Here is a 23,074-nt window from a genome sequence, read left to right as displayed (position 1 = left end):
GTAAGGTAGTAATATGCCTCCGACAACTGCCACCCCACAAATAAGATTAACTGTTAACGCCAATAACAAAGGAATGCCCTAAATACTATTTAAATAGTCTTCTAAATAGGCATCTTGTCCGTGGAAGCAGTTATGCTTCAAAGTTCTTGAAACTGCTCCATATAATGAGTGGGAAAAAAAAATAATAATGATGGGGAAATAGTCCACGTTTTGTACAAAAGAAATATTAGCGCAGAGTTCAAGTTTTGTCTTACGTATAATCAACACATTTAAGGTTTTTGAGCATGAAGAAGAGAACAGATGAAGCAGAGCAGAATGGAGCAGGATCTATCACTCCCCAAATCCTAGGAATTTTAGTTCATAAACACACTTGCCGGTGGTTGTGGGCAACCATCTACTTGATGTAAAGAACTTAATTTCAGTATAAACTGGCTCTGGGCAGCGCCGTTGATGCTGAAGCTTTGAATTGTAGCAGCTGTAATTGTGAATATTTCTGAGATAGTGAAACATGGTGTCCAGTTTTCTATTGCATTTTTTCAAGTGGAAAAATTTAACTGAATGGTTGGCACACAAGTGGTGGAAAGAATTGTGCATATGCCAATTTTTGTAACCTTTTTACTTTGAACTACATTGCTTATGAGATATTGCTGGATAGAGAGCAAATCTGTCAGATCACTGTTCAAAGGTACCAGAGAGTTTTCGCTCAAGTATCACATGCTTCTGTCTTATTTTCAGGTGGTCTTTGGAATCTCAGTAGTTTGTGCTTCTTTCCCTCACTACCAGCCAGGTTGCATCTATCTGTGGTGGGTCTGTCTAAGATCAGGTACACCCCTAAAAGTGTGTTTTTCCCCCATTTCGTTTCGTTTCGTTGCAAATGCTACTACACAATAAAGATCCGTGGGAGTTAATGAATCCTCTCCCCAAGTGGTAAATGCAAAAATTTGAAAAGTTTGCAAAGAGGATTAGGCATGTCACTTGTTGTCCAGGAGCTAATGCCCAGGCACTGTCCTGACTTCCACCCGAAACAAGATATCAGAGGCTCTTACTTGCATGTATCAGAATCACATTCTTCCATCTGCGCAAATGTTTCTGTTTGACTATCGGGACGTTCTCCCCTCTCCTCCCCCTGTGTGATGTTCTGGGGGTTCTCCAGATCCCCTATAGCATAGGAGTGCACAGGGGAAGAGAGGGGAGAAGTCCCATTGCACTAGCTGGACAGGCTCCTGCTAGCACACCTACTTAGATGAATTTGCTCCTTTGTGTTCACGGCAGGCATTTTGCGGCTGGCACCCTTAGCACTCCCTCAAATTTCAAAATGTGCCCACATGCCCAAAGAGGCTGGAAATGACTATGTTAAGGATAGCAAAGCATATATTTCATGGTGAACCCTTATATAAGTGTGTGGTGGTGGTAGTGTCATGATATTTTAGTTGTGTCCCCTATAATCATATGTAGCAGCTCAGCACAAGAGAATACAACAACCATGGACTGCCAGGGGCAAGATGAACTGCAGGAAACAGCGCTGGTCAGCAGAAAAACAGGCAGGTTTAGGAAGGAATATGGCCAGGACAACTGAGACTAGACAGATGGGGAGCAGGCTTGGGAAAGGATCTAAATGAAGGCTGAGGACAGGGTAAAGGAGGCCAAACAAACAGTCAAGTATTGGCAGTCCAGCAACTGTCAACACAAGCTGCTGACTAACCTTACCAGCTGCATGTTCCTGCTTCCTTTTATACGTGCTGCTGATAGACTTTGCCCCTTCCTCAAAAAAATAAATAAATAGGGATCCTCCAGTGCCCTTAGATGAGCCTGCATCATGAACACACTTCCAAAGCATTTCCTGATCATATTCTCGGGGGGGGGGGGGCTGTAATTAAGAGTCGGCTTTCTTCCTACTTCAATATTCAGAGAATGACACCTCCAGCAGATTCTGCACCATTAAACCCGATGGAATTTTATCATTCGCTCCAAAGCGTTCAGGTCAAATCTGTGGGCGGAGGATTTGACATAGGGTTTCTCAAAGAGCAGAACATTTAACTTCTCTGTAAGTAAAATCCCTGGTTTTTAATCAGAAAAATTAGTCATGGCACCTATTTACCTCACAGCAAGAAAATGTTAACATTTGCTTATTAATGCTTTTGAAGCGTGTTCAAGGTACAAGAAAACACTTTAAATGCTAATGTTTGGTCTGTTGCTGCACTGAACTGTTGCCAGTGCGGAACTGTACATTCTTGCTTAAGCAGTTTTTAGAAATCAAAGAACCAGATGATTTGTTTTATTTATAATTTATATACTGTCTTTCTTCCCAACAAGGGTTTCCATGTGTGCTCTGTATAAGCCTCCTGTTAAAAATAACATTAAAATGGGGAAAGAGTATGACACAGTTAATAACTGTAAGGCAGCACTCCACAAGACTGGCAAGCTTAAGTGCACGTAATGAGTCCAGAACCATCATCTTTAAATGAGGTCAATTGTGACAGCAAAAAAAAGGCCACCATCCATGCTTCATTCAAAGAAGCCTTTGCACATGTCAGCAAAGTAAACTGGCAAATTGCCTCCACCCCTTACGCATCTGCTCTCTCACATCAGCCATGACAACCAAGGTTTTGAATTCTAATGGCGATTTCATTTTGCAGTGAGGGCCAATTCACATTTTAGATAGAAAGTATTTTTGCTGCATATGCATCAGCATTCACAGTGACAAACATCAGCAAAGCACAACATTGAGATGTGGATTTGTAAATACAATAGTCAGTGTGGTGCAGTGGACAAAATGTTGGAAGACCTAAGTTCCAACTTCACTTGCACACTTCACTGGGAGAACTTGGACCAGTTACTGTCTTTTAGCCTGAACTACCTCACAGGCTAAGGGACGCGGGTGGCGCTGTGGGTTAAACCACAGAGCCTAGGGCTTGCCAATCAGAAGGTCGGCGGTTAGAATCCCCACGACAGGGTGAGCTCCCGTTGCTCGGTCCCTGCTCCTGCCAACCTAGCAGTTTGAAAGCATGTCAAAGTGCAAGTAGATAAATAGGTACCGCTCAGGCATGAAGGTAAACGGCGTTTCCGTGCGCTGCTCTGGTTTGCCAGAAGCGGCTTAGTCATGCTGGCCACATGACCCGGAAGCTGTACGCCGGCTCCCTTGGCCAATAAAGCGAGATGAGTGCCGCAACCCCAGAGTCGGTCACAACTGGACCTAATGGTCAGGGGTCCCTTTACCTTTACCTTTACCTTTACCTTGGTGTGAGGATGAAATTTATTTGGCACTGGGTGCATGGAGAAAAGACAGGATTCCAAATCCAATGGAAAATAAAATAAAACAGACATGGGGAACACACACTGGGATTCTCAAACCAACTGGGGGCTCTCCACTGCGTGTTTACAGACACCCAGCTACATTTTACACTCTGCTGTCTACATCAGTATATACATAGCAATCACCCATAGTTTTAGTATAAACCTCATATGCTCCAATCTGAAAATCCTTTGGCAACGGCAGAGTAGGGTAGGTGGGACTTAGCAACTGAAATGTCATTTGCAAATATGTGAGGGTCGTTGTTCATACCTGATGCCTATCTCCTCTTGACCTGATGAATCTGTGCCTGTCCTTGCCCAGGGGACTCACACCAGAGCTTTGTTGTGGGGGGGAGGGGCCGAGTGTTTTCGGGCAAGTGGAGCAGGAAGGTGACTTTTGGGCAGCGTGTTGAGTTGGGTGTTGATGCCGCTGGTCCCAGTGCCATCAAGACAGTTCTTGTAGATGACAGGGAATCTAGGAAAGCAGCGAGTAACATGGATATCAGTCTGATTGGCAGGCTGGGATTCCTTCGCTTTCTCCCCACCTCCCCTTGTGTTAATGCATTGCAGGGCACACGTCTATTCTAGGCACACTGAATAGCCTTAGTAATGGATATGTTTAACTCGCATGAACTCAGGCTGAGCTGAACAGCTTGTTGAGTCTGTATTGCTGAGAGATCACATCTCTTGAAGGACAGAGGTGTGCTTTATCCCTTAACGGTCTTACTAAGTGTTAGTACTGAATAAGGTGAGGGAGGAGAGATTTGAAAAGAAATGTGCTGTTTAAAATATGTATTTATGGCATACAGTGGTCCATATACCTGAACTTCTAACTTATAGCACTTCGTATCACAACTTGAGAGACACAGTGGTTTGATTTTCTAGTGTGTTGTACTACTGACTATGTAGATCTGTTGCGCCATTTTGTCATGGAATAATATATGTGACAATGCTTTTGGTTCCTTTTTCCCATCAGGATTTTGGAAAATCCTAAAAGGTTTGTACAGTATATGGAGTATAGCTAATAGTTCTGCAGCATCTTAAATACTTAACAAATTTATTGCAGCAGTCGTTTTTGTGGATCAGAGCTCACTTCATCAGAATATAATGGTCAAGTTCACAGTAGGACGGTTCAGCTGCAGTTAACATAACTCTGGGGAAATATTGGAGATTTCCTAAAAATTAGTGGTATCAGGAGAAAGGCTGACCTCCCAACAGCCTGGGAGGCTGCTTCCACACAAGATGTTTAGTGCAGAGTTGTCATGCTTCAGTCATTCACATTTTATGGGACATCCAATTATCATCATCCAGCATTATCCCTGTGGTTCTTGTGTCTTTTCTCAGACTGCAGGAAGCCTGACTCCCCCCCCCCCGAAAAATGGAAGGGTAGCAGTCTCCATAGGTGTAAATGCCTCTAGCGTTACTCTGACATATTTTTAAAATGTCAGAGTTTCCATGTAGGCAGTGACATATCAGGACAGTTAACTTATTACAGTTTACCACACATTCATTATAATTTTTGTCGTGGGTGCCATTTTATCACTCTAAAATGCACCAAAACAGTCTTTTGTCCATATACATATTTAAAATTAAAATAAAATGCCTCATAATGCTATCACAAAAATATTTTTTAAAAAATAATAATAAGTATGATCACTTCCCAAAACCATGATTGGAAAGTGTTTTTACTTTAGCCATATTGATCACTTAAAAAAAAAAATACTTTAACATTACAGCTTTATAGCACTATCTTCATCTTTTATTTAAAACAAATGCATTCCAAGTCAAATATAGTTCAGTTTCCAGTGATGTGGTATAATTTTATGCATGTTTACTCCCATGCTCTGACTTCATTTGGATTCACTCCCAAGCAAGCACAGGATTGCAGACTTACATCTTCTATTATACAAAAGGACTGTTTTTATTCACGTAATTTATACTCCGCCTTTCTGATCCAAAGAGTCAGCAAAGTAGATTTCGAAGTTCTAAAACTCAGCTGACAATACTGCTGCTTCATCCGACTGATATGTTTACCTTTCAAGAGATGCGCTAATGTTGTGTTGTGTATATTCACATTTTCTTTATTGCTGCCATGGTGGTTTTCCCATGAAAGAACATTAACGCTGTCCGTAATTTTGCATACCTATTATAGGTCCTCTCAATTGTCTTTTCACTAACCAAAAAGTCACAAATATTTCAGCCTTTGCTTGTGGAATGAACATTAACCAGCTTCACATATATATTTTTCACATTTAATATGAGTATTAAAAAAAATAAATCTCAGCATCATTCTGTCCAGTATTCAGAGGCAAGATTAGGGAAACCTATAGCAGTATTATACTTCATAATCAAATAAAGACTCTGATTATGAAAGAGGTTAACAATTGCTGATTAATTTTAAATCAAAACCAGGTAAGCAGCTCCCATAGAAATTCTAATCACCAAGAGACATGAATACAACAATTTTACATAGCACAACAAAGCCTTGGCTATCGTAGCAAATCATGTTTGGTTACTTGACCAGTTCACGATTTGAATTTCACAGTGAAAAGGAGAGGGAATCCCTGCTGCTAGCTAACTTCATGTGAACGTACGGATGGAAACAGAGAGAAATTTCAAATATCTCTGATGTTCCTTTCTCAGTAGACTAATACGGGGAGACTTAAGAAATATCACTCATAAAGCTCTTAAGAACCTGTATCTTAAGTGACAAGGACCCATGGCGGCTGATGCATAAGCTCAGAAGCCAGAGACTAGTCAACAAAGGAGAGATTGCGTTTACTGTAAAGCAGTTGTGTTTGTCTTCTGGGTACAGCTTCTCCTGAGGACAAGAACCCCTTGCATGTCGGCCACAGAACGCTGCAGGGGTGGGGGTGGGGAGGGACGGACATATATATCCATGATTTTTTCAAACTGTGTTCCGGGGAACCTGCAGAACTTCGAAACTCATCACAGGTTCCTCGGTTAGGTGAACAATGCCGAACGAAAGCTTGTCCCACACAGCAGATCTTCCATGTGATGCGCAGCCACGAGGGAGGGAGCATTTGGGTATGTTTGAGGTTGCACTCTTGAGTTCATGCAAGGTAACAGGGAGACCCTTCAGACCTGGCCAGTGCCATATGTGAGTTGAGGGTGAACTCAAGAAAGCACCCCAGAATCATCCACAACGAACACGAGTTCCACAGCAAACATGCTGATGTGAAAAAGGCCTCCCTCTCGTGACTGAAAGCCTCAAAAACTCAGCTCCTGTCGAATGAAAGACACATTTTCCCACATGTATCTAATCCACTTAGATACTATTTCTTCAGAGGGTGAGCTGCATACAGACATACTGGGGACCAAAATACAGGCAGAAGCAGAGTTAGTGTGAGATGATGAACCTGCGTAGTACCCAGGAAAATCCTGCTATTTTTATTTTTAAATCCTACCTCCAAGAAAAACCTTTGCATGCATGTTGCCCTCAAGATACTAACAAACAATGGTAATAGAGAACATCTTATCAACAAGAGCGCTCACCCCCTGGAGCTAGAAGTTTATCTGAACAAAAGCAAACACCTTTCTGCTCCCCGCTCCCCCCTTGATGGCTAAGACCTAAAGTGGAGGGCAGCACTATAGAGGACTCCAGGGGCCACATACCGGCAGTGACCTTTGCCAAAACGAAAGTAGCCATGGTCAAAATGGCCCCCCCAGGCCTCCTCTACTATCAAAAAGTCCTTTCCCTCAATCTACCATAAAAAGCCATTCAGATACAGCCGTGTCTCGCAGAATACATTTTGTCAGTGGTTCTAGCACCTGACAATTACGTTGTGCAACATAATTAGAATGAGATATTTAGTATCACGCTGCTCCAGCACCGACTAATAATCTGTTGTGGTTTTAAACATACGAATTTCTCATTTCATAGCACTTTCCCATCAATTGCCTGCTGAAAACAAAAATGAGCTGCAACCAAAGCTCCCAAAGAGAGCTTTAATGCATACCTCCTGAAAACCAATTCAGAGCCTACAAAATCATCAACCTGATAAGATTTGCCAGTAAAAATAACAGATGCAAAAGAGGGCAGTGTTCCTGCATATTTCTCAATACATGTAGAAACGAAACATTCAACAAGCGCAGCTTCATCATGACATGTTGAACCCGCCAAAATTCACTTTTCTATACAAGCATGAAAAGACAGACTAGCCCTGTCTGTCACTGCATACTGATCACTTCTACTTCCGAAAAGCTACAGAGACAGTTGTGGATCAGATTTAAAAAGCAATGCTTAATTCAGTCTATAACAACCACTGTATATTATATTATTATTATTATTATTATTATTATTATTATTATTATTATTATTATTATTATTATTATTTTGGACACATATGAAGCTGCTGTGCACTGACTCAGATCACAGACCCATCTAATCCAAAGTCTTTTCCTGGTCCTTTTTTTTACCTGAGAGCTTTCAAAGTTTAATTAGAGGAGCTAGAGACTGAACCTGGGACATTCTACATATTTTCCCATACCACATTTGCTTTTTGTTCCATGGGCTGATTCCTAAGTAAATGTGCACATAACTTCAACCTTAATGTATTAATGTCTTCCTCATTAAGGGTGCCCTTTTAGGAGGCAATCATCACCCACCCACATGGTTCAAACCCCATCCTTAAAAGGGGGAAAGTTTATGTTCATCATGTACTCATCACATTGCTTTTAAATACCATTTTTTTGCTATTATTATTATTATTTGAATGCATCCAAGAAACAGACCTTTGAAACATGCTGTAGATCTTGCGTCCACCAATCTCATTGCTCTGCTTTCCCACAAATGAGGCAATGCACATAAATGATTTTTAAGGCACACTTGAGACATTGAGACATACAAACTTGTATTTCATTGAATAGAAACTGTGCAGTGGTGCCATTTTGATAAAGTACCGCACCTTGTCCTTTGATATGACATTTATATACCACTAGGACAGAAAGATACTATAGATGAAAAGGACTCCTCTGCTTTCAGCTGCGTGAAACAGAGAATTCCACAGGGTGCAAATGCTTCATATATAGAAAGTGTCAGGTTCACTCAGTAGCATCTCTACGTAAAGGTATCACAGGTAACAGTGCTGAGGAGTGGGTTGGGGGCAGGTCCTTTGAGGAGCTGCTCCCTGGGGGTAGATAATTCTAGATTAGATGGATCAATAGTCTGACTTAAAATTATGAAATGTCATATATTAGGAGATAGGCAGGATAGCTGTGGCTGTACAAGAGCCCTGCCCTGCTTTGCATTTGATCATCCTAGATGCTATTTAAAAGTATCTCAGGTTCAGACACCACTGTAATCCACAACAGAAAGTATCAGAGAGAAAATTAAGGACTCTAGAACTAATTTGCCTTGTCGCACAATCCCCTTGTATATGAGGGAACTGTGGGGGAGAGGGACAGTAACAAACTCTAAAGGGTTTCGAAACAACACACAACCAAAATGTTTTTAACAAGTGCATTAGAATTTACCTGAGTGTCCTTTAATGTTACTTGGAGTTCGTAGTTCTTCAGAATCCAGTGCCTGCGTAAATGTTGCAAGGCTATATGAACTGCAGGTAACACACCTGCTGTTAGGTTACCATGCCCTGTAAAATGACTGACAGGTAAAAGCCCAAGAATGGATATGAGAGTGCGAGGTCGAGCAGTAGGTCGCTCCTCCGAACATCTGATCATTAGCAGCACGCAAATTACCAAAAGGCCCGTCCTCCATTTCCAAGTAAACATATTCCTCAGACTTCCTCTCTGACTTCCTTCCTCCCTTTAGAGCTTTCATCTCTAGAGCAAACAGGCCCCAGCTTGTCTGTCAGTCTGACATTTTGAAGTTGCTACTTCCTTGGGCTGCTGTGTCTCTCTAAGAACAGAGCTAATTGTTATTAAAGGATAAACTGCTCTCCAAGGCTGGATTTTCCAATTTGGACAGTAATCCTGCTCACAGCAGTGCTGCTGTGAATCAGTTCCTCACAAGAATAATTCTTGAGGCAAACTGTTCTGCCAAGTCTAATTTTAAATATTTGTCATTTTGGACATTTCGCTAGCACAATTCATCACCCCCTAGTTGACAAATTTATAAACATATTAGAATAATAATTCTTCAGGATACAGATCTGTCTGTTCATGGGAATTTTCATATTTTAAAATATCATTTTTGATGTTTCTGCACATCAGCAGGCATGCAATATTGTACGAAAATGTGTGCATACCACCTGCTGACTTCTTCACATCAAGCTGCTGCTAATATTTCTCTAGCTCCAATGGGAAGAGCTCCGCACCAAACATGGCAGTCTCAAGCCTTTATCTTCCCTCTTGCTGCTGCTGCCAGCAAGCACTGCAGCTCATCTGTGCAGGCTGTTTAATGGCTCAAGCTTCCAGCTTGCTAACAGGAGAATCTTATTTCCCACATGGTCACCATTTACTTTGGCCTGTCGTTTCCTGCTTACAAAAAAAAAGTATAAGGAAAGGGGTTGTTGGTTTGTTTTTAAATGCCTTGGTGAGAGAGCCTGAGATCTGCACTTGCTTGTGTGGCCATACGCTGCTTCGCTCTTCTTCACAGGGATTATGAAACATTCCCTGGTTACATGACTACATACTATTTTTCCCATCAGGATACTTGCCTAGCAGAGAGGAGAATTAAAGTTGCCTGGGAAACCACACATTTAGGACATACAGGTTTCAAGCTGGCTGGTTTTACAAACTCAATTATCTTCTCTTAGTATTTTAGGCAACTGTACTCCTATACACACTTACCTGGGAGTCCATCCCAGTGAACTACAAGGGGCTTTCTTCTGAGGCTGTGCACACCCTACTCTGAAGCACATTCTTTCTCCCGAAAGAATTCTGGGTACAGGAGTTTGTTAAGGGTTGCTGGGAACTGTAACTCTGTGAGGAGTGAACTACAGTGTCCAGAACACTTTGAGAGAAAGATGTGCTTCACAGGTGCTTTAAAGGTGTACTGAGTACACGGCCTGAGTGGGCATGTATAGCCTTCCACTGTGGACAACTGAGACCTGATGAAAGGCATGCAGAATAAAGTCACTGGCACTGGATTCCACATAACTAAATTCACACGGTATTGGTATGCAAGCCATCCATGGTCCTGGAGCACTTTGCACAGACTTGCTAACGCAGCAAATGTAAGAACCAATAGCCTGACTTATACATGATACAGTCAGAGAGAATTCCACATGGATAAGTGTTTTGTTAAGTTTTTCTCACACTACCACACACAAAATCACTTATAAACTGTGCAATGATGTGGCATGGAAGATTTTCTGTTTAGACATGCATAGGCTCATAAAATTAATTAGAAACATAATGAATAGATACACTACCAGTCAAGTTGGGCACTGGGGATTTCTTTTAGCTGTCAGATTTCAGTATCAGGGTCATAACTGCATTCAATTACGTGTTCAATGGCCAATGTTGTCATAACTATTAAAGTTTTCAAGCAAATGTAATTTGAAGTTTGCCAAGCAAGATAGGATTGTGACATCACAGCTCCTCTTTCAATGCAGGAATTAGTAGAAATTGTGAGGTGCTATCTGGCACGGATGTATAGAAGAGACCAAATAACTATTTCTTCCTATATACATAAAAATGTAAGACAGTCATCATGCAGCCTCCATTGGAGGATTTGTAGTGCCTCATCAAAATCCTAGAGTTGCATGAACACAGGGCAGGCAGGGTTGGCGAGAAATGTGAGCAGGTGCAATAGCCTACCATAAATTCACCTAGTCTGCCATACATCTGCAATAAAAAAGAAAGAAAAGTATCCACACACTTTACCCATACAGTGGCACCTCAGGTTACAGACGCTTCAGGTTACAGATGCTTCAGGTTACAGACTCCGCTAACCCAGAAATAGTACCTCTGGTTAAGAACTTTGCTTCAGGATGAGAACAGAAATAATGCAGTAGCGGTGGGAGGCCCCATTAGCTAAAGGGGTGTCTCAGGTTAAGAAGAGTTTCAGGTAAAGAACGGACCTCTGGAACGAATTAAGTTCTTAACCCGAGGTACCTCTGTATTCCTGATTGCATGAATGGCAGCTCCTCGTCCCTCCACTGATATTCTGTGCCTTTAGAGAGTTGTTTTAACCTTCACTGAAATAATGTGCATAAAGCAATGGAGCACTGGGGAGGGAAAATGTACAATTGTTAAAAGCAGCACATCTTATGGGGAAAGGACTGCAAACTTCTTATCCTCCAAAGGCCTGTTATGTCAAGACAAGATCTTTGTGGCCTGCAGAAAATGGCAGGTTGACCAGAATAGGCAGGAGAGAGAAAGTCCAGTTAAGAACGGAATAGAGTCCCCATCTTCCTCATATCTAATACTTCACCTTAATGAACTAACAGGTGACAACAGAGCTAACCAAACGGCAGAAAACAGAACAGAATAAACAGCAAATGGATCAACAATGGCCACAGGATCAAAATCATGATGCCAGGGAAAAATGTTTCAGTCTTTCCTAATCTGGGCGCCTCCACATGTTTTGGACTACAACTCTCAACAGCCCCAGTTACCAAGCTAGGCATTACTGACCTACAGCCATTATTCTTTTTAGTACAGATACTGATTGAATGACTGTTGGCAACATATTTGATTCTGAAATTAAACAGGAAACCCTGTTAGATCAATCAAAAATACAGTCAAATCAAAACTGGAGGGTTTTTTTTTTTTGTTCAATGTTAGTCAGGCCATATTGGGATGCAGCCCTGAACTTCATTTTAGAACCCTATCTAGGGACCCAGCTACATTTATTTATTTTACCTTATTTTATTTATATCCCACCTTTTCTCCAATGAGCTCAAGGCAACATATATGATCCCCATTCCCAATGTTATCCTCACAACAGCTTCATAGCCAAGTGGGGTTTGAACTTGAGTCTCCTGCTTGCTAAGATAGTTTTTCTCCAGTTAAGAGAGAAAAGGTGCAACCAGGCATGTACTTCATTAACCACAGATTTCTCCCAAACAGCCAGCACCAGGCATCATGGGATCCAGGCAGGAATGAACCAGAGCACCCCTTTATAGATACTGTACTAATTCCTCCCCAAAATGCATGAAATTCTGTGCATAAGCAAAAACAGTGCTAATATATGGAACACCATGCCCCTGATTCTAAATATGTACGGGTTTCTGTAACTGTGCCATAAACATGAGACCAAATCCTCAATTTACTTTTCTCTCCAAATGGTGTACAGAATTTTCATAAGGCCTTAATCATGCTTTACAGAGAAATTAAAGCAACTGCAATAGATTAGGTCCTGATTTAGAAACATGGCCATATTATTTCAACTTTCTTTTCAGTGCTATTGATTAGTAGAAATACGATTATTTGTAAGCGCATGCTAAACTTATTTGCTTGCAAGATGAAAAATGCTGCATTCTATTCCTCGTGTGCTGCTAAATTTAATCTCTTTCATTAACGCATTTGTTACTTCATTAATTCATTCGGGCTTGTAGCCCATCCCACCCCAAAACCTTAGGATGGATAACTTTTTTTAAAAAAAACCTCTTTAGCCTTGCCACCAAACATGACCCTGAACAAAGATGGTGCTTAATGCTTTTGAATAAAAAATTCATTAAGCCAATTTAAATATTGGGTTTAATTCACTGAAATGGAACGACTTCAAATTCAGGCACCACACTGAAAATGACAGCATGTCACAAATCATTTTTAAGATAAATTTATTTCACATTCAATATTTTCTGCACAGTGTTTAAAAGATCCTTGCCACAACCCTGCATACATTTAGGGTGTTTAAATCCCGGTAATTAAGTGCTAAGCAGTCTGTCTGCGGATTTCAGCCTTTGAGTTCAACAGCCCAGTATTAGAGCACATTAAAGGTAAAGGGACCCTGACCATTAGGTCCAGTTGTGGCCGACTCTGAGGTTGCGGCACTCATCTCGCTTTATTGGCCGGGGGAGCCGACATACAGCTTCTGGGTCATGTGGCCAGCATGACTAAGCCGTTTCTGGTGAACCAGAGCAGCGCACGGAACTGCCGTTTACCTTCCCACCGGAGCGGTACCTATTTATCTACTTGCACTTTGACGTGCTTTCGAACTGCTAGGTTGGCAGGAGCTGGGACAGAGCGACGGGAGCTCACCCCGTTGTGGGGATTCGAACCGCCGACCGTCTGATCGGCAAGCCCTAGGCTCTGTGGTTTAACCCACAGTGCCATCCACGTCCCGTATTAGAGCACATTACTTCAGAGGAAAGAGAGCTGGTGCGTCTCTTTTCTCTTTCCCCTCTCCAAGTGTCCTCCTGAACTTTCCTGGAAGGAAGATGATCCAGCCACCACTTCTCCTGAGCAATGAGCTGTCATTTCCAGTGCCCACCCACTGCTTGTCCCATTGGCTTCAACCTATTGAGCAGGGCAGTGCAACACTGTACTTTCCTGCTGAAGTTCCCGTGGGGCTAGCCTTATGCTCTGTGAGTAGATACACGTGAATTACTACCAAAGTCCTAAATTCAAAGCCTAACTTTTTGTTCCCTGTGTTAGGACACATAAACTGTCACGTGATGTCCTGACAAAACTGGACCTGACGACTCATAAGCCAGTAATAGATCATTCTGGCTATCAACCACACTTTCAAATAATGAGACCAATGTTCTCGAAACTATGGAATGTTAGCCAAAATTTGTCAGACAACATGTAGGGCCACCATAAGATCTTGTTATTATCCCAGGAATGGAGGAGAGAGCGCTTGTGCTGATGCCTCAACAGAAAAACAAAATCACCTTTTAAAAACAATTTTTATTCAGTATTTAAGAAATAATCTGTACAATTTACCACTCACAGTGCAGTACAAGGCACCAAACACACACACCCATTACAACTCAGTTCAGGTAAGCACAGCATATCACTTTTTCATTCATTCCTTATGTAACGGAGCAACTAAGAAATGGACGATATTAACCTTTCTGCACATAGAAACCTCTGACAAACTTCTGTTAACAGCAATCACTATATATCGAGCAATTTATAAATGTTTAATAAATGAACCCTAATGCAATAAAGCAAGAATATATTAGCAGTATGTGATTTTTACACCGCTGGGCAGCTCCACTTTGCCAGCACAAGTCTCAAGAGATCTAGCACCACGGACAGCTCCACAGTCATTATTTCATTTTGCATTTGCTTCTTATTTCCTATATGTATATCATTTTTTGCCTTGTATAGAAGAAGAGGGCAGGATTCAACTATGTTGTTGCATGAGCAGAATGAGGTGAGCTCATGCAATGGGGATTTCCCCCTTCTCTTCCCTCTGCACCCCCTAAATCTGTTCTGTAAGGCTGGTGAAAATCCATCATGGGTTTGGGGGCACACATAGGAAGAGAGTGGGGGAAAGTCCCATTACGCAAGTTGACCTTGTTCCACTCATGCATACCCACTTAGCTTTACACTGAAACCCACCCATGGCATCAGATGTTTTAGCCACAAGATCTGCCTTTAACCCTAGCCAGCAGCAATAGGACCCGCATTTTCTGTTAGGGGGCATCATTTGGTATTGTTCATATCACAACACAGTTCAGTCAGTAGAACACAAGACTCTTAATCTTGGGGTCATGGGTTCGAAGCCCACATTGGGCAAAAGATTCCTACATTTCAGGGGGTTGGACTAGATGTCATTGTTGTCCCTTCCAACTCTACAATTCTAGGGCAAACAAATTCATTGGGGAGGAAATAAAGGACACAGTCTTGCTCTTGGAAGTACTCAAAATTAGACTGTAAAATACAATGTGCACTTTAAGAGCAATTGTTCTGAAAATAAATCTATACATTACCTATATCAATCCAAGTCAAAGAGTCACAGTCTTTTGTTGTTTTATATCAGGGTTGGCCAACTCTCAAGAGACTGCGATCTACTTTCAGAATTAAAAACCAGCAGTAATCTACCCCCGTTTTCAGCTCAAAGTTGTTTAGCTTTTTTTTAGGGGAACCAGAGATCGACCACGATCTACCAAAACCTCGCAGGGATCTACCAGTAGATCGCGATCAACCTGTTGGACATCCCAGTTTTATATAAATGGGATTGTGCCCTTGGCGTAGACACCTATTGAACAGGTTCAGCTGATAAACCTGTTTAATAGGTATCTATGCCAAGGGCACAAATCCATTCAGAGTGAAGTACAAGTTGCTAGCAAGCAACAGTGCATTCCTGGGAAGTAATTGGTGGAAAGTAAATACAAGGGAAAGCAATGCCCCCACCCATGTCATCCATTCATATACACAACCTCTTTATGTTAGAAAAAGGTTTTACCAAAAGAAAAAAAATGAGACATGCAGTGCTGGGTGTCACTGGTTTGTGCTAACACCCCACCAGTTGAAGACCAATGGTGTAAGATTGTGCATGCTCCCCTACAAGGCCACCAATCATGGTAAGCCATTTATACGTGGAGAGACTCACACTCATGCGCTTGTCACATGTGACATGGCTCTCAGAAACTATACAGTTCCGTTTCCTACATCATAACTAGCTTCTTATAGTAAAAAATTCATGTGGCAAATACTGAAAAAGACGAGATAGCTACATCTCTTCACAGATGCAAAACCTGCTTAATGCCTAGAACACACACTTCCTTCCTTTTCCATATTTCCATTAGCTCAACTTGTACATTTTTTCCTATTAATAATATCTGTTTAACATCAGTAAATGAGTGAAATGTATGTTAACAAGCATGAGACTACTCAGAAGATCAAAGTCTGCCTTGGTATTTTACAGGAATTCTTCCCTGGAGTACAAAAAAAGGTGCTGGTTTTTTTTTTAAAGGATTTTACTAAACCTTCATGCTCCACTTGGAAAAAGGAGATCCACACACAGAAGCATCTTCCATGCATGGATCTCTGACAGTGGATCGGGAACCTATGGCTGAACATGAAAATTCATTCAGATGCAGATGCCGCCTCACTGCATTTAGCAATACACGCATTCAGATGTGCAACCCATCCACATTCTACAGCAACTAGAATCAGAATGGCAGAGTTGGAAGGCAACACAAGGGTCCTTTAGTCACATAACTACCTGTATACACAGCTAAAACTGGAATGGGAGATCAACAACAAAAAATGCATTTTCCTTAATATTGAAACATGACAGAAAGATTATATATACTTAAACTTCTCAAAGATGTTGATGAGATATTTAAGTTCTGCCTGTGGTGTTCTGTCTGTGATGGTAACATTCACATGTGCACACTCTCAGCTGATGCTACAGTTATCAACCAAGGAATGCATGTGAGAATCAGTCTTGGGTCTCACTTTTCCAAAACTCCACATTTTGCAGATTGTTTAATAGTGGGAACCGATGCATGACTGCTCAAAAGTAAACACTATTAAGATCAATTGGATTTACTACCAGGCAAGCAGGTCTAGGATTGCAACCTATATCTTCTCATATATGCTTATAGAAACATATTCCTCCTTATTTGAATTTCAGATTGTAATGAATGTTTTCAAAATCCCAAATGGTTTTCAAGTAAATTTGACTTTTTTTCATCTGGCGTATGAGGAAAGAAGCATCGCCTGCCTACTTGTTACCATTGCAATCTCATTTTCAAGCCATCCATTCAAATAATTCACACCAAAGGTGATAATTTATGGACAAATATTTATATTTGTACAAAAATAAATATCATAATCACCCTGCTTTCAGTTTTCTACAGATAAGGAATTACAGTCCTGCTATGACCACAGCTGTACCCTTGCTCAACACATAAATTCCACATAAGATGCGTATTTTAAATGCTACTGTCCCTTGATTTCCTTTCTAAGCAAATGTGGAAAGGGCATTACGTTGAACGATGCAGGAAAATATTTAAATAAAACCAGTAATTTAAAAACCAAAAGGTGCAATGAAGTATATGACAGCGAAGCATGTTCGTTTGCTCCTGATTTGTATTTCTACCAAATACCAAGTGCAAAATGGAAGAAGCCTACATGGTGTCACCTTAAGACAAATTTTGGACGAGGACAGTTAACCTTTCTTCTCAGTAGTCACTCTTTTCAGCAGGGTTATCTTGGCAGTGATCGCCAGGCATAAGTATTACATAAGAAACTGCTGCCACCTTCAGGAAAGGTCCAACATTGAATCAGCATTTATTTGCCGCAAACACGTTTGCTTGAATTGTGACCAAAAAAATCCAAGCACAAAACAATAAGCCTCCAACGTGTCCGCAACAAAGCCCCTCGATAACTTCGTGTGAATGATCAGGAAACGAAAACTGAACAGCCTAAGGAATTCTCTGCTGAGCGCCCTGCAACGGTCCCTTGCCCTTGGCCCACCCAGCCTAAGTGCACAAGATGTGTTACCCAGCGTTTACAGGAAGAATTATGCATGGCAGGCAAACGACAACGACGACGAGGGGGGAACTGCAAAATTAACTCTTTCTGGGCACTGGCTGATTGGTTTTGCACAACCGACTGGTGAAAGAATGCCAGCCAAATCCTCGCGCACTTTCCTCTCCATCGCTTCCCCGTTTTCCCAATGAGCCTCTCTGTGTCTTGTGCGCCACCGTACCTGCCAACCAGCTAGGCGAACTGAGACAAGAGAGGAGAGTGCGCCAAGAGGAGCGCAAAGGAGAGGACGCTCCAAAGGGGGCAGCGTGTCCACGGATCACAGCAGCTGCTCCTGAAAGACGAAGGCACCGGCATCCTCCTCTCTTTGCCCCCTCGCATCGCTAAAGAGGGGAGGGCAAGCCACCCCACCCGCTGCCTTCCTCTCCTGCCTGCCTTCCCCGCTAAGCGCTAGAAATCCGACTGGCCTCCCGCTCGCCCTTCAGGAGTTCACGGAGAGCATCAAGTGGCGCTCCAAGTACGCAAACGCTGCAGCTCAGCTCAAGCTCAGCTATGCGGGTGGCCAGGCGCCTGCTCGCGGCTCGCCAACCACAAATCCCTGACGTGCATCTGTTGCTTAAATAACGGGCGGCGCTTTCTCGGCACGCCAAGGGCTGCAGGTTTGAGCCCAGGCTGCTGGGCCAGAAAGCAGCTGCCCGCGGGAAACCAGCTGCAAATTCGCTAAACACCAGCCTCTGGTGGCGTGGTGGAAGCCAAGCCACTGAGCATGTCAAAGGGGGTGGGGGCAGCGCGAATCAGATCCGAAGTGATTCCGTTCCAAACAGCTGGAGCCTCTTCGAAATGCCTTTTTTCCGCCTCGCATCGTTTCCATCCAAGGCCAGCCTCTGCTGCTGCTGCAGACTGGCAGCGGAGGGAAAGGGCTCTGGAGAGGTACACAAACACGGATCGGAGTGATTCCCTTTGAACCAGCTGGAGTCCCTTCCAACGTGATTTCCTCTTTCCCTTTTGGACTCGCACAGCTTCTGCCCAAGGCCAAGCGCTGCTTCTTGCAGCACAGCATCTAAATTATATATGCATTTAAGGCACCAAGGAGGAACCCAAACAGGAACTCGAGTGACTCCATCTAAACGGGTGGCCTCCCCTTGGAAGCACTCATCCTGCCACCCCATGCCAAACAGCTGGCTGCAGGTCGACATCCAAGGGTCTGGCAGCGGCAGGTCCCACCTTCTGCCCCATCCATCAGGCGTGAAGGCAACGGGACTGTGTCGCCCTCCTCCCCCCCCCCCCCCACCGAAAGGTGCCCGGCGCTGGCCACGCCGAGAGAGCCCCCTGCCGCCCCACTCACCTCGGTGTCGTAGTAGCGCAGGTCCAGCGAGTAAGGGTCGAGCAAGGACTCGTTGAGGATCTGCTCCATGGCCAGTTGCATGGCCGGCAGGACCCCCCGGCCGATCCTGCCCTTCTCCACCGAGTCGCTGAGCGGCATCAAGCCCATGATGGCGATGGGGGTGGTGGCGGCGGCGTTGGGCAGCGACCCCGCCGGCGCCCGGGAGTTGCTTCGCGACCAAGCCGAGGAGACCAGCGGCGGCGGCGGCTGCAGGAGCAGCAGCAGCAGGAGCAAGGCAGAGGTGGTGGCCGCGCTGGGCCGCCGGGGCAAGGCAGGCATCCTGCGGGAGAGGTCAGGGGGGCACAAGCACGAGGGCGCCCGCTGCCCTCTGCCAGGCAATGGCCCCGGCAGGGAGGAAGGGGCGCGCACGCTGCGGCCCCCCCGGCTCTAATCCTCCTGGCAATGGCGCCGGCTCCTTCCTCGGGGCGGCCAAATGGAACCACTAAGCAGCAGCAGCAGTGGCGGCGACGGAGCCGCTGCCCGCCACCCCCGTTTCCCACCCACCCCACCCCCAAGTCCACAAGCGGCGGGCGAGGGCGCCTCCTCAGCCCCTCACTCAGCCGCAGCCAGGCTGGGCGAGGGCGCGCGCGCTTGCCTCCCTGCTCCCGGGCAGGTTCCGGAGGCGACGCGGAAACGCGACGAGGGCTGAGGGGAAAACAATTGGGGCGGGAGGGGGGTTCTCGGCTCTTCCACAAGGCTGGGGACGCTAGTGCCGCATTCCCCCGGAGCCCTCCCGCCGCTGCCGTGCTGCTCCGTTGCCGCCGCCGCCGCTGCTGCAAGCAGACACCACGCCGCGCCACACAGCGCGCGCAGAGTGGCGCGCACAAACCGGCCGAAAGGGGGGAAACGGCGGCGGCGGCGGCTGGATGTAGTAGGCGAGAGCCCCTCCGTGCGCCCGCCCAAATCCTTCTGCCACCTCTCGGCTCCCGCTACTGGGCTTCTTGGCTCGCTCGCGGCGGCGGCGGGAGAGGGCTGGTCGGCTGCCGCTGAGGGACGGCGGCTCTTCTGCTGAGGAGACGACGCACACCAACGCGAGACGCAGGAGGAGATGCAGGGTTTGGGCACGTCCAGCAGCCCATTGGAAGGCGGGCTGGGGCGGGTGGGAGAGGAAAGAGGGCCGCTGGGGAAGGCGGGAAAGGGACGGCTTGGCGCGAGGCGGGGGGCGCAGCGGCCTCTGCCCCTTTCCTCGAGGCGGTGGCGTGCTGAGGTGCCCCTCTCTTGCCTCTTTCACACACACGTGACGCACAATTATTATTGTTGTTATTATTATCATTTCTTTGTTTTGGTTTTTCAAAGTTGGCTGGGCACAAGCCGAGGGGCGCTTGGGGAAGACTTGAGGCGTTTGGCTAGGGCACTGGCTCCACGTTCAGAGTTCCATCACCTATTCTTTCGTTTCCCTCAGGAACAATGCACTTTTTCCCCATTAACTTCCTCTAAACACGCAGAGGTGAACCTGTGCGGCTGCCTTCTTCTCATTTATCCCCACGTCTTGTTCCTAGTCTCATGGCCTAGCCCCCAGGCCTGCACAAGGCATGGCTTGCCAAGCCAAAGGCAGCCCATCAGCCATGTTTTGAAGCCTGGCAGCCAGTGGCGTAGCGTGGGGGGTGCAGGGGGGACCGGGCACAACATCTGGGGGTTAGGGTTAGGGGGCGCAAATCCATGGGTTAGGGGGGCGCAAATTACTTGCCTTGCCCCGGGTGCTGACAACCCATGCTACGCCACTGCTGGCAGCACCTCCCTGCTTTCCTGCTCTCTCTCTCTCTTCCCGCATCTGAGGAAAGTAGCAAAAACAGGAGGCAAATCAAGCCCTGGCAAGGTGCCACTCATACTTGGGGACATTGTTTGGATTTATTCTGGTTTGGGCAGCAGCACCTCAAGTTCTGTTACCTGAGAGACTTCAGTGAATGAAATATAGCCGGGACTGAGCCTGGAACCGTTTTTTCCATGCCAGGCATGTGCTCTCAGCCTCCGAACCAATGTCCCTCCCACATGTCAAGTGTCCTTGGCAATGTGTCTTTGCCTACACCAAGCACAGCATCACTGCACACCATCTGTGTACCAAGGAGAGCCAGTCAGCTCTTCTTTTCGGAAGCAAAACTAAAAGGTTTTTTTGTAGCCTCTAAAAAGCCGCCAGATACAAGCTGGTGGGCTGATCTCAGGTTATTGGGTCGGAAGTCCCCATTTACTGGGCGTTTGCTGCCTTCCCAGTGCTGGGTTTTATAATTCAATACATTCTACCCAAAATGCTAATGAATCCTGTACTTTGCTATTAAAATTCCACAGTTTGGAGCACTGTTTCTCAAACCAGCTGGAGCCCTTAAACCATTCGCAAACAGAAACAAATACGACACTAAAGAAGCCGTGCTGACGTGAACAGCTGCCTGGAAGGGAAGGAGAGCTGTGAAATGCACCAGGGAAAAGCAGCAACTTCGCTGTGTTATTAAATCATAGAATTGCAGAGTTGGAAATGACCCTGAGGGTTATCTAGTTCAACCTCTTACAATACAGGAATCTCAACTAAATAATACATGGGAGATGGCCACCCAACCTCTGCTTAAAAACCTCCAAGGAAGGAGATTCCACCACCTCCCGAGGGAGTCCATCCCACTGTTGAATGTTTCTTACCATCAGAAAGTTCTTTCTGAGGTTTTATTGCAACTTGAAGCCATGGGTTCGAGTCCTACCCTCCAGAGCAGGAGAAAACAAGCTTCATCCTCCATGTGGCAGCCTGGTAGATATTTGAAGATGACTATTGTAACCTTTTTTCCTATCCATTCATTTATCTCCTTTTTATCAGGCTTTACTTTACTAAGGCAGTGATGTGAACATACCCCGGTCACTGGTGACATTTTGCCACATTGAGAAGGGGCTTGTGCACAGTTTAGCCCCTCTATTCACACAGGAGTTGTACGTCCCCACCTCAAAAACACTGATTGGTTTCCAACCAACAAGACGCAAACCGCCATGCAAAACCGATCCATCCTGTAAGTTCTGTGTAGAGCTCTATTCACATTGCTTGGCAACAATAAATAATTAGCCTGTGGAATTCAGTGCCAAAGGTAAAAGTACCCCTGACTGTTACGTCCAGTCGCAGACGACTCCGGGGTTGCGCACTAATCTCGCTCTAAAGGCCGGGGGAACCGGCGTTTGTCTGCAGACAGCTTCCGGGTCATGTGGCCAGCATGACAAAGCTGCTTCTGGCGAACCAGAGCAGTGCACGGAAACACCATTTACCTTCCCGCCAAAGCGGTACCTATTTATCTACTTGCACTTTGACGTGCTTTCGAACTGCTAGGTGGGCAGGAGCAACAGGAGCTCACCCTGTCGCGAGGATTCGAAACGCCGACCTTCTGATCGGCAAGCCCTAGGCTCTGTGGTTTAGACCACAGCGCCACCCGCATCCCTCATTCAGTGCCATAGCATGTGGCAATTGTCACTGTTTGTTTTTGCTTCTAAGAGAAATTCACAGAGCTTCTAGGGAGTTGGAGTGGGGGAATAGCAAAAACGGGTGGCAAATCATGTCGTGATAGCTAAATGGATACATGTCCATTAAAATAATGCAGGAGGCATTTCCTCTGCACATGACTGTTTCATTCTTCCTATCTACCATGGCAAAAGCAATGGATCAGATCAAAGTCTGATAAGTCTAGCATGCTGTTTGCAACAGTGGCCAAATAGGTATCTCTGGAAGTTCACAAGCAACATATAAAAGCAATAGCCACTCCATTGTTTGTCTTCTGCAACGACATCTCTTTGCAAACAGAATGCTGTACTGATACTGTTGTTGATCTGATCCAGCAAGGCAATCCTCAAGTATTTAATAAATAAACATGTTTCTTACAAATGCACAATGAGTATCTGTAACACTGCCAGTTCCACAGCCAGTTCTGTTGCCCTCAAGACCCTTCCACTTAACATATGTCCTACGTAAAAAAAAAAAAAAAATGAAAACATTCCCGCATACACTAATTCACACATCTGTGCACAAAATTAAAGATTGCCTAGATCCCATTATCTCACAGGTCTACTGTTTCCCACTTTTCAAGCTGACTGAATAAGCCCTTTTGATAAAGACAA

The 23,074-nt window shown here is 44.8% G+C and overlaps 1 protein-coding gene and 1 long non-coding RNA gene across 2 annotated transcripts in view; one reads left to right on the top strand and one right to left on the bottom strand.

Annotated features, from left to right (window-relative positions):
• The window catches only part of GABBR2 (gamma-aminobutyric acid type B receptor subunit 2), a 277,930-nt gene extending 257,805 nt beyond the window's left edge, over nt 1-20,125 (bottom strand). The window contains exon 1 of the mRNA XM_083749682.1: nt 18,959-20,125. Within this exon, the coding sequence (XP_083605808.1) occupies nt 18,959-19,276 (318 nt within the window). The 5' untranslated portion in view covers nt 19,277-20,125. The remainder of the gene's footprint in view (nt 1-18,958) is intronic.
• Nucleotides 1-23,074, top strand: part of LOC310849499 — a 92,937-nt gene that overhangs the window by 61,061 nt on the left and 8,802 nt on the right. The window lies entirely within an intron of this gene.

This window comes from Podarcis gaigeae (genome assembly GCF_964106915.1).
Source record: "Podarcis gaigeae genome assembly, chromosome: 7".
Classification (NCBI taxonomy): domain Eukaryota; kingdom Metazoa; phylum Chordata; class Lepidosauria; order Squamata; family Lacertidae; genus Podarcis; species Podarcis gaigeae.
This window is presented reverse-complemented; position numbering and strand designations above follow the sequence as displayed.